At 47.0% G+C, this 12,432-nt stretch overlaps 1 protein-coding gene across 1 annotated transcript in view; it reads right to left on the bottom strand.

The window, feature by feature from the left end:
* The window catches only part of cacna1hb (calcium channel, voltage-dependent, T type, alpha 1H subunit b), a 219,977-nt gene that overhangs the window by 46,891 nt on the left and 160,654 nt on the right, over positions 1 to 12,432 (bottom strand). Inside the window, exons 4-7 of the mRNA XM_047802731.1 lie at positions 9,927 to 10,086; positions 2,327 to 2,639; positions 748 to 840; positions 1 to 203 (exon numbers count right to left, since the gene is read on the bottom strand). The exon at positions 1 to 203 is cut by the window's left edge and continues 413 nt beyond it. Of these exons, the coding sequence (XP_047658687.1) occupies positions 1 to 203; positions 748 to 840; positions 2,327 to 2,639; positions 9,927 to 10,086 (769 nt within the window). The remainder of the gene's footprint in view (positions 204 to 747; positions 841 to 2,326; positions 2,640 to 9,926; positions 10,087 to 12,432) is intronic.

Raw genomic sequence — 12,432 nt, 5'->3', positions numbered from 1 at the left:
TAAAACTTGCGTAAAAGATGACAAATGTAGTTCAGAATTTCTTCGTAGCAGGAGCCGGGCTCGGCCATGCTGGTCAGCGTGGACTCGTTGCTCAGGAAGCGAGCTCGCTGCTCTCGCATCAGCTGGTTCTCACGCTGCTTGGTTTCTGAAAACTGTGTGGCGATGACCACCAGGCACAGATTGATCATGAAGAAGGAGCCCACCTACAGAAAATAACAACCTGATATCAGCTTCAACGTGACAAGAGAAATTACAACTGTTTAAGAAGCTTTTTTAAGAAGTTTACAAACCTAAACAGCTGGAAAAATAAATAATTAAATAATAATACTATATATATATATATATATATATATATATATATATATATATATATATATATATATAATAAGTGCAGATAAATAATTCACTTTGGGGTTAAAAAATACAACAAATAGTTCAATCAAATCAATCATTATTTTGATCAAAATATATCAAGTAATTAAAAATATATAAGAGAAAAAATTCATAAAAAATAACAAGTCATAAAAGTGAAATAAATGAAATATATTTAAATATATTCCAAATAAAGTCTGAATAATAAAAATAATAATAATAATAATAATAATAATAAAAAAATCTCAAAGTTACAAGAAAAACATTTTCACATTTTGTGATAATTGTCATACAAAGTAAAAAAAACAAAAACATTGCTAACATTTTGGCTAATTTCGGCAGCCGCGGTGAAGCTAATCTGCGGGAGAAACTTACGATGATGAGGAAGATGAAGTAGATGAAGTTGTAAAAGGAGTGAGCGTCCATGACGTAGTACATGATGTCCACCCAGCCTTCTAGTGTGATCACCTACAGACAGACAGACAGACAGACAGACAGACAGACAGATGAGTGATAACTTCCTGTGTCCGATCAAATCTGATCTAGTATCTCAGACTGGAATAAAACCCCAGTGGAGTGAAGCGCTAAGGCAAAATTACTGACACCACCCACAAAATACTCCTCAGACCTTTTATCCGTTTCTCGACATTTCATACGTTGTTTAACGAATGTCACATGGTTCCTCGCCGTTTCCTCACCTGCCTGTCTGTCTCTCATCGACCAATCAGAATCCACCGATCAGAAGTGGTGAATTTTTAAGTTTCTTTAAAACAGTGATAAAAAATGAAGGACAAAAAAAAAAAATAAGAATTCGCCGTTTGTCTCATTAAGCATCGAGCATGCTGATTGGTCAGCTGTACAGCCCTGATGTGACATCATCATGTGTGTTTTTGTGTGTTTCCAGGACGATGAGGATGAGAATGAGGAGTCTTTTTAGTGCACTAGCAAAAAAACAAAAACAACCCCGAGGGAAAACAAACTTAGTGAATGTACTAAAGAATAGAAACAAACTAAAGAATGAAGAATGTCAGAGCTAATCGTATTACTCAGAGCCTCATAAATCTTCACCTGCGCGCTCACATTACTCAGGAGCCTGATGGGTGTCTTGGCTTTAGCCGATAGGATTAGCAGCGAACGCCATGTACGCTTGATTTCCTGAGACAGCAGCGATGTCGTCCATGTCAGCTTTTGGTGCCACCGATTCATTCGTCTACAATAAAACTGAGTGTCTCGGGAAAATTCACACTTTCAGCAAAACATTAATAAATCGATGAAGCGTACGAGCCAAAATCTCTCACACACTCATCTGATGAAGGGAAAGCGATCCGGCTTCTTTCTTTACTACTCATTAACCCCATCGGTGAAAATCTCACACAGAAATAAACGTGAGCGGAAACTTTAACCCGTAATCGGTGCGAATTTATACGAAGGAACGGGAAATAAGCTGCGAGTGTTCGCGTTATTCTGTCTACTTCTCAGAATCTCTCCATCTCTCCATGTCGACCCGGTCGTGTCCGATTACAGACTCAGAGACGCTTCGTTATAGAAACTTCTTTATACTTGTTATTCATCACCCTGACCCTGAATATTTTCTGGCTTGCAGCTGATTTATGAAGGTCAACACACTTCTCTCATTTGTTTATTCTGTAATTCCCCCCATGCCGGTGACAGAATGACGGAAGTCGATCTGCGTGTCCTCGTGTTTATAGCGCAGTGAATCAGGATGTTTTATGTCTTCCTGAGAATCTTTAGGGTGCAAATAATATTCGTGTTAATGTTTATTTTCGATGAAACTTTACCAAGGGTGCCAATACTTCTGCTTTACTTTACTTTGTAGTGTAATTAAATGAAATAGGAAAAGTTCTTTAATAGAGCGCTTCCTTCTTGGCCTCGCTTGGTTTCGCTCGTAAATCGGGCTTTAACGACCTCGTTAAGGTGAAATGAAATAAAGCACCTGGAAGATGGCGATCCAGGCGTATCCGATGTTGTCGAAGCTGATGGCTCCGTTGTGTGGATTGTGATCGCTCGCTCTGCAGGTGCCGTAGTAGGCGTTCCAGTTGACACACCCATTAAGGGTGGGGTCTAGAGGAGAGGTGTCCGTGATGTTGCGGGCGTTCAGCTCGCAGTAAGCCCCGCCCACTTTTCGCTGCGGGACGTCCGAGCAGCGTAGCATCCCGTTCTCACGATTGGTTGAACAGATGAAGGCGATGTCGTCCGAGTCTTCGGGCCTGTAGTAAGCGCTCAAAGATGGAGAGAAATTATACATCCTAGACGGAGAGAGAGAGAGAGAGAGAGAGAGAGAGAGAGAGAGAGAGAGAAAGCCAAAGATAGATTATTTATATGTTAGATCTCTTACACACACAGGACTGTAGCTACGTCACTCGGTCTCCTGAGACATCACCCTGCACCTGTCCGGTGTGGGACGTCGCTTCACTTCCGGTTTTCTGTGGAGGACGTCGTCCCACTTCCTGTTGAAGGCCCATGTTTTGCCCCCTTGGATAATTTTGTTGACTTTTTGCCCGTCCTCGCCCCCCCACCCTTTATGGTTTCTGAGACGTGGGGAGACGGCACAGAGGGGCGACGGCGGACTCCTCCGGGCCCGACCGGCTGGTGGGGGGGATTTGGGAGCCGGGGGGATTGGTTTCCGTGTGGCCCTGCTGCGCCCCTTTTCGTGTGGGGTCGGCAAGCGGACGCTGTGTGGTTCGGGCGCGCGGTTGCTTGATGGCGTTCTTGCGCCGCTTAGGTTGGCGCGGGGTGCAGCTGGTGCTGGAGGGGCCCTCAGGTGCGGTTGGGTGGGTAGGGGTATTATGACGCGCGGGCCCTTCGTTGCTCGCTGTGGACGTCGTGGCTCGGCCAGCTCTGGCTCTGCCCGCCGTTGTGTGCCTTGCTCCCCCCACCGCCTTCCCTCACCTTGTTGTGCCTGCTCCCCCCTCACGCACGTGAAAGGGTAAGGACAGAAAAAAAAAAAGAAAGGAAGAGAAGAGCGGGCGCGCGCGTGGCACCGGGAGGGAACGGAAGAGAGCGGGCGGATTGCCAGGAAGGCGGGAAGGAGAAGGGGGAAGGAGAGGGGTAGGGGGGGTGCGTGAGGGAGGGGGGGGGGCGGGTGGGGAGTAGGGCGTGATGGGGTGGGGGGGGGGAAGGAGGAGAGAGGGGGAGGCGGAGGGTGTGGGTGCGAGTGGAGGGGTGGGGGGGGGGGGGTGGGGTTGTGGGGAGGGCGTAGGGGGGGAGGGGAGGGGGGTAGAGGGAAGGGAGGGGGTTGCGACGGGATGGGGGCGCGGCGGGGGGTGGGTGGAGGGTGGGGGGGGGTGCTTCAGGAAGTCGTAGTGAAAGAAAGAGGGGATAACTTGGGGGTGATGGGAGGGAGGGGGGGGGTGGGGGGGTGTGGTGGCTAGAGGGGGGAATAAAGCCCTAGTAAGGGTGGAGGAGTTTAGAGAGGGGGGAGGGGGGCGCGGTGGGGGGGGAGGGGGCGGTGGGGGGGAGGGGGAGGTGGGGGTGAGGGTGGGGTGTGGCTGTGGAGGGGGAGTTGGGTTGGGATGGGCGGGGAGTGGTGGCTAAGGTTGGGGCGTGTGGGTGGGGGGAGGGAGGGAGGGGGAGGTGGTTGTGGTCGAAGGGGAGGGAGGGGGGGTGAGGGGGTGTGACGGGGGGGGAGGTGGGGGAAGGGCGGGTGTGGAGGGATGGGGAGGGGGGCGGCAAAAGCGAGAGGGAGAGGGGGCAGGGGCAGTGGTTGGGGAGGGGAGGAGGGGTTGGGGGCATGGGGGGAGTGGGGAGGGAGGGGGGGTGGCGCAGAGAGAGAGGGGGGAGGCGGTGGTGTAGGGTGGGGGGAGGTGGGGTTGGAGGATCGTGAGGGTTGGCAGGCGAGGGGTGGGGGGGGTGTGGGGGGAGGGGGGCTGGGGGAGGGTGGGGGGCAGGGTGGGGATGGGGAGGGGGTGGGGGGAAGGGGAGGGCTCGAGGGCGAGGGAGCGGGGGGGGAGGGGGCCAGAGGGAGTGGGGAGGGGGGGTGGGGAGGGGGTGTGGGCAGGGGCTGGGGGAGGAGGGTGGGTGGTACGAGGGGGTGGAGGGGGGGGTGGGGCGGGAGGGGGCGCGTTTTTGGGGGGCTGGAGGCGGGGGGGGCCGGTGGGAGGGCGAGGGAGGGGAGGTGGTGTTCAGGCCGGGAGAGCCGAGGGGGGGGGGGGGGCAGACAAGAATAGAGGGGGGCGAGGGGAGGCGGGGGGGGACGGTGGTTGGAGGGGGGGGGAGCACGGCGGGGAGGGGGGGGGGAGCGGGGGGCAGGGGGGGGTGTGCACGGGTGGGGGGGGGAAGAGGGGGTGGGCGGAGGGGTGGGGGGCGAGGGGCGAGGGGGCGTGGGGGGGGGTCAGTAGGCAGGGAGGGGGCGGGGGAGGCGGGGGGGCCGCGGGGAGCGGAGTCAAGGGGATCAATATGGAGAGGGCGGGGCAGGGGGGGAGGGGGGGGTGAGGGGGGTGGCGGATCGAGGGGGAGCGGGGAAGGAGAGAGGTGGGGGGGAGGGTGGGTTGGTGGAGTGTGTGTTTGAGGTGTCGAGGGGTGGGTGGGAGGGGGGGGGGGGAGGGAGGGTTGTTTTTTTGTTTTGTTTTTTCTGTTCTGTCAGGACTCAGCTCCCGGACGTGACCATATGTCCATGTCCCCGGACTTTGACCATGTGCCTTTTGTTTATGTTCTGTGTCACGTGTCTTGCCTCGCCCTTGTCTCTCTGTTCCTCATGTGACTAATTATGATTAGCATTTATTCGAGCCGTGTTTGTTGCCTTAAGGATCCTCTGTTGTCTTCTGTTGTCATTGTTCTAGTCGTGTCTGGTCTCGTCCTGTTTCATGTTTTTAGTGTTTATGCTCTCCTGCATTCGGGGCTGTTTTTATCCCCGCGTCCCTGACATTAGCTTCAGCGATACGTTTAAAGCTCTTTGGTGCATCTCTGTGTTGTGATTTCTTTCCGCTTTCTCACTAACTGAAGCCTGAACCTTTAAAGTGAGAGAATTGGAGCGACAGAGTGATGTTGTGGAATCGGTTAAGAGAAGACATCAGATGAGCAGTATAACATCCTGTGTGTCTTACTGCTACGAGCAGAAGATTAACGCTAAGCTAGTTGAAGGGATAACGCAAAGATCTAAAGGAAGCTTCTTATAGAAATAGGTGTCTTGAGGGAACGATTTCAAAGGTATGATGGATCAAAGAAGTTTATAGGAGAAAGGAGCAAGTTAAAAACAAGTCACTTATACAGTGTCTGACGTTCCACACAGGGGAGGCTCAAATGTGGTACGAAAGGGTCTATGTCTGTATCTAGAGGAGAAAGATGAGAGATGGAGAGCGAAGCAGAGAGAGTAGAGAGAGAGAGAGAAAGAGAGAGAGAAGGAGAGAGAGAGTGAGAGAGAGAGATCGTAGAGAGAGAAGAGAGAGAGAGAGGAGAGAGAGAGGGAGAGAGAGAGAGAGAGGAGAAGAGAGAGAGCGGAGAGAGAGATATAGAAATGAGAGAGTAGAGAGAGGGAGAGATGAAGAGAGAAAGCGAAAGAGGAAGAGAGAGAGATAGGAGAGAGAGAGAGGAAGAGAGGAGAGAGAGAGAGCATAGAAGGAGAGAGAGAGAGCAAAAGAGCGAGAGAGAGGAGAGAGAGAGAGAGGGAGAGCGAGAGAGCAGAGAGAAAGGGAGAGAGGATAGGAAGGGGATGGGAGGAGAGCAGCAGAGAGAGAGAGAGAGAGAGATGAGAGAGAAAGAAGAAAAAAAAGAGAAAGAGAGAGAGATGAAAGAAAAAAAAAGAAAGAAAGCGAGAAAGAAAGAGGAGAAAGAGAGAAAGACAAGAGAGAGAGAAAGGGGGGGTAAAAATGAGAATGAGAGAAAGAATAATCCACGTGCTAAGAGATACCGCCCGTACAGCCTGCAATCCTCCTCTCTCTCTCTCTCCCTCACTCTCACTCTCTCTCCCTCCCTCCCTCTAGCAGGTACTGAGTTGCACTATACGCTCACTGAGAACAAAAAGATCATAAGGTGTGATTGTGTTTCAGTCGAGTTAATAACACCGCTTGTCAAACACGTGAAACGGTAACACAAGCAATTTAGCGAAACACCTGTTCATCTGTTCATCCGCTGGAGGAAGAGTGCAATAGAACGGTGTTATTAAGGGCTAATACACCAGAGCTCATTTCTCCAGGTTAAAACCAGATCATTACAACCGAGTGGAAACACAAGCACTGTTTAGAGAAGCTGCTTTTTCTCTCTCTACTATTTTTCATTTCATTACAGAACATATAATTATAATTATATATATATCTAAAAAAAAAAAAAACATCACACAATGAAAATGTGTGTCAACAATTCTGACCCAAACATGCAAGCGCCAATAACATGAGCACTAACAGACTAAACAGATAAATAATATGACTAAGAGGAACAAATCCGAGTATTCAGCGCTGCACATGACTGGAGCTGACAAGTGATGCGTTTTGAAGCTAATTGTTATTGTGGATTAAAGATAAATTAGATTCAGAGACATTAACTATAGCACAGCTTCCCTGATTAGTGGCTTTTCCCCACGAGGATCTGTGGCTTTGTAGCTGATAAACATCTAAAGCAAAGTGACTGAATTGTGTGAGTGTGTGTGTGAGTGTGTGTGTGTGTGTGTGTGTGTGTGTGGTTCGGACGCAGGATGTTTGATGTATAACCCGAATGTCGGTCCAGTGGGACGTTCCCAATTATTCCGGATCGCATGACAACCTTGGTATCTGGTGGGACTGATCGTTTTGTATGAGCTCGTGACTGACTCTGCTGTGATGGAGAGGCGCTGCCTCGTGTCGCCTGAGGCTGGAATTCGTCGTCATGTTCACGGACGTCCTCTGTGCTTTCAGCGATAAAACGCTCCATGAAAGACCTCTTTTGCTAATTTATATAATCTTGCTATTGTTACACCATAAAGCTTTCATTCTTAAAACCCTTTTGTAGACTTGAAGAATGAACTGTATCTCAAAGACGCTTTATCCTCCAGTATGACCTTTGGTCCGGACGGATTAACGAAAAATAAACGCATAATTGATTTACGAACTTTAATCATTTTCAAACAGAATGAATCAGTTCACTCAAACCAATTCTGATTCATCCTGAGCGATTCAGTTGGTTCACTCATGGCAAGTGATTCAGTTATTCATTCATCTTCTACCGCTTATCCGAACTTCTCGGGTCACGGGGAGCCTGTGCCTATCTCAGGCGTCATCGGGCATCGAGGCAGTACCCGGGAGGCACCCGAAACCCCCGAGGCACGGGGAGAACATGCAAACTCCACACACACAAGGTGGAGGTGGGAATCGAACCCCCAACCCTGGAGGTGTGATTCGAACGTGCTAACCGCTAAGCCACCGTGCCCCCCCCCTTGAATCAGTTATGCCAAAGGAATTCTTTCCAAACATCGTGATTCATTCAGAGTGATCCGAATGAGTCAGTCAAGCCGAGTGAATCGATTACGTCGAGCAAATCAGACTGACTCATTTCAGACATTTATTTATTTAACCTTTAAGGAAGGTGTCAGTGCTGCAGAGGTAAATGTACAGAAGTTCACATTTCGAACACAATCACATCTAAAAATAGAGTCAACTCGGTCTGTTTATAGCTGCTCCAACACAGAGAACTGGTTCTGTAGGATGATCCTGAACATGAAATGTAACTATAAATGTATTAAAGCGTTACGGCCGACTTATCTTAGTACATTTGCACTTCTCTGCTTTACTGTATGTAGCTCCCATTTATTAATTCATTTAGTTTGTATTTATGGAAACCGGAAGGTCAACATTTTGTTCCGCGCGTCTAAATATAAACGGCATAACTCGGACCCGTGTCATTCAGTTTCCTCTCTTTGGCACGGTTCCTTAGCACAAGAAGCTTTTTAAAGCAGAAAACATAATGGATGGGCGTAAGGTTGATTTCTGCCAAGAAAAGAAATGGCAAAGATTAAAACCCTCGGTGCCTCGGTGCCTCGGTGCGGCAGTCTATAAGCTGGCTGGCTTCGTGCCAAGTCATCTCCAGCTCTCCCATTTGAACAATCATAGGCTGAGCTGCACAGCATGAAAAGACAACAGGGGAGAACAATGGGAAGCAAAAAGTGTCAGGATGTGAGCTTGTTTTATTAAAGCGAGTCCACATGACATCGTCCTTATAAAAACGCCGGTTCATAAAGCTAGCAGACAAAAATAAATAAATAAATAAATAAATAAACCTGGGAAATTAATTCCATGAGAGTACACAGATAATTTCACACGTCAGGCGAATGCGGAGGAGGAAGTCACGAGAGAAAAATGGTTCAAAGTGAGAACTATGGAAATAAATGAGATTGGCTTGGCAAGACTTCGCAAAAAGATCGAGTCTGTACGCTGATCATGGCGATATTTACCGGGACTGGGCACATTTTTTGACGCTTCACTCCTCAAACAGAGCGATTCAAATACAACGGAACTAAATGAACTAAAATTTCCAACTGCTGATAAAAGTCCTGAAAAAAAAAAAAAAAAAAGAATCATACAGCGTGACTCACGTAGAGCGATTCGTTTGGCTCGATCGTGCCGAGAGAATTACTTTTAAACAGACTGAATCGAATGGAGTGATCCGATTGGTCCGTTCGTTCCGACTAAAACAATTATAACGAGTAAATTATTTTCAAACAAAGTGATTAAATGAGTTCCTTCATGCCAAGCTAACCAATTACGCCAAATGAATTCTTTTTCAAACCGACTGATTCAGTTCGCTCACTCAGGCCGACTGAACCGATTAGGACAATTTAATTTTTAACAATTATTTTTAATTAGGATAATTATTTTTGTGTGACTCATGGGGTAAAATTGTGATTAAGTGCGATCTAGGCTCACAAAAAAAGGACAAGCACCGATCGAGGTTCTGTACCGTAGCTCGCTAGCTGTAGCTTCTATTAGCGTAGGAACGTCGGCTTTTCTATTACGGCCTCCTTCTGCACCATCATCGTGTCCCACAGAAACTAAAGAAAACACCATCACTTCCTGTATCCATGTGCTTCAGGGATTAAAAAAAGGTCTTTCTCCTTTCTTTAAACGACATCTCCTACGATCCCTTCTTCAGCATCTTTGAATATGGCGCTGCATCTTGGCTCTGACCGCCTCGGGCTGACTCTAAAGCCTCAGTCTTACATATGACTCGCTCTGGCATTATTACTGCACGATGATGTCGTCCTTCAGCGCTCAGGACTGTTTCTCCAGATGTTATGTTCATGTATTCGCTCCGAAGTCATCGTTAGTTCGCAGTGTCATTTGCTTCGGTGTGATTTTGGTCGATCCTTATGCCGTTCCCGCTGTTCCAGATCCTTACTGTGTACTTATTGTGACTTTATAATCTGCTCCACATGTTGGAAATGAACATAATACAGTACATGGCTCGCAGTCTTCTGGCTTATGAAATAATAATAATAATAATAATAATAATAATAATAATAATAATAATCATAAAAATAAATTAATCTATAAATGAAATTATAAACAGATTAAAGGCATTGCTAACGATTCCTAACGGTTCAGAGGAACAGAACACTCGAGCCCACTCACGTCTTTGCGTCGTCATCCAGGAAGCAGCGGTTTCGCAGTAATCCCGCCCACAACTGCACTCCGACAATGCCGAAGATAAAAAACACAAAGAAGCATAGCAGCAAAACGTTTCCCAGCATCGGTAATGTGTCCAACAGCAAAGTCACCAAGATACGCATACCTACAAAAAACACACGTTAGAAATCTGTCGAGAAAAACAACAACAACAACAACAACAAAGTAGGAAACATTTCTTATAACATCTTTAAGTAATGAGAAAGTAATGTAAAAGATTACACACAGGTTCTACAGCAGCTTTATTCTAAAATAATACAAAAAAGTTGAAGAAGAAGAAGAAGAAGCTCAAACATTATCGTCGTGATGAAGCTTGAATCGGTTCGTTTAGGTGAGTCATTTGAAAGAATCGACTCTTTAATCGGTGTCTAAGCAAATCGATCAATTAGCTAAATATTTAGCCGTAAATAGACAAATTTAAGGAAGCGGATCATCCATGAATGTAGTTAGTTCCTGTACGATAACAGCTAAAACCACTCGTTCTTTCACCAGACTCTCTTTATTTTTATCTTTTGAAGTTAATAAAACAAAAAAAATCAGCTTGTAACGTGACCGAAAAAAAAAAACACCAAAACTAAAAACGTGTTTCAAATCTCTGACACCGGAGACTCCTTCCTTTACATTTAATACATGAGAAAACTTCACTTCAAAACCGGTTTATCAGAGTTTTATAGTCCGAGTCCGTTATCATTACATGTTACCTCGTGTGTATTTTAACCTCTCAGGCACAAGATGTGTATAATTTACACTCATCTCCGAGAGCGTTTTGAAAAATACATCATCCCTTCACTTTCCATCAACATCAACCTTCTGTTTCAGTCGAGCGTTCGGGAGACCCGAGAGATCGGTTTAAAAAAGTTACACTAAATGCCTTCAGACAGAGAGAACAGCGTTAGAGTCTGTTGTTAGGGGGCCAAGCACCAAAGTGGCAGCGATTTAAAATGAAATTAATTCATACTTGATGTGGGTTCATAATATTTCATTCATTCATCTTCTACCGCTTATCCGAACGTCTCGGGTCACGGGGAGCCTGTGCCTATCTCAGGCGTCATCGGGCATCGAGGCAGGATACACCCTGGATGGAGTGCCAACCCATCACAGGGCACACACACACTCTCATTCACACACACACTCACACACTACGGACAATTTTCCAGAGATGCCAATCAACCTACCATGCATGTCTTTGGACCGGGGGAGGAAACCGGAGTACCCGGAGGAAACCCCCGAGGCACGGGGAGAACATGCAAACTCCACACACACAAGGCGGAGGCGGGAATCGAACCCCCGACCCTCGAGGTGTGAGCCGAACGTGCTAACCGCTAAGCCACCGTGTCCTCTGGTTCATAATATTTTTCCTAAATAAAATAAAACGTATCGATTTTTATTATAAATCTAGTTCTAATCGTTTGCATCGTGAGTCGATCGATTTTTTGACTCGTGCTGTTTCGCGCCCGACTCGTTTGGGGCGGAGTCAGAAAGAATGACGTAGAAAAACGACTTTGTTCAACGAATCGTAACGTGATATACATCTTCGGTTATCGGCTGTGATTCATTGTTACTAAGAAATATATTTATAGAGAGATGCGAAGATTCTTTTATGGACTAACGGGAAGTGCGGAAAAATCCAGAAGCCTACGATTAAATTCGTTTATTTCGATATATCGCTTAGTTTCTAATTCTAATGTAATCAACACACTAATCTTATACAGATCTAGTAACACAAAGTCGCCTGGGTAATAATTCTGTCGTCATTTTTATATCTTTACCTGCTGTCTTTCTTTCTTTCTTCCTGTATTTGAACCATGTTTTTTTTTTTGCCTGCAGGTCTAGTTTTGAATTAAAGGGCTTCTCCACACCCACCAGGTCTTTGAACTCTATTTCATATCCTGGTTCCCAGGTGGACGAGCACAGGATGTGATGAAACAGCTCTGTAAGTAAAGGATATAATCCAGGCATGTTATTTGCCTGCTGCTGTTTTATTTCCGACCCGAGACTCGGGCCGTGACGAACACACGTCCACATCAAACCGTGACCTGCTCCGACACTCGCGGCCACTTTCACAGACGACATCCGTCTTGATTTTACTACTGAAAAAGATTTGTGGTGATAACGGCGTTACGTCTGTTCTTCGGATCTCAGACAAGCTCGTTTAAATGCACGATGTCCTCAAGACTTGTTTACAACACAATATGCAAATACGTCTTTCAAAGCTTTTTTTTTTCAGCCTAGACTGAATTTACAAAAGCGAATCCAGACAAATGCACAAGCAGAGTGTTGCATTTCAAATCCAGGGCATTCGCTCCTACTTTTGTTTTTCTGTAAGTGACGTGACGTACGGCTAAGTACGGTGACCCACACACACACACACACACACACACACACGCACACACACCCGGAGCAGTGGGCAGCCATTTATGCTGCGGCGCCCAGGGAGCGGTTGGGGGCTTCG

The sequence above is a fragment of the Tachysurus fulvidraco genome, chromosome 18 (genome assembly GCF_022655615.1).
Source record: "Tachysurus fulvidraco isolate hzauxx_2018 chromosome 18, HZAU_PFXX_2.0, whole genome shotgun sequence".
Lineage (NCBI taxonomy): Eukaryota > Metazoa > Chordata > Actinopteri > Siluriformes > Bagridae > Tachysurus > Tachysurus fulvidraco.
This window is presented reverse-complemented; position numbering and strand designations above follow the sequence as displayed.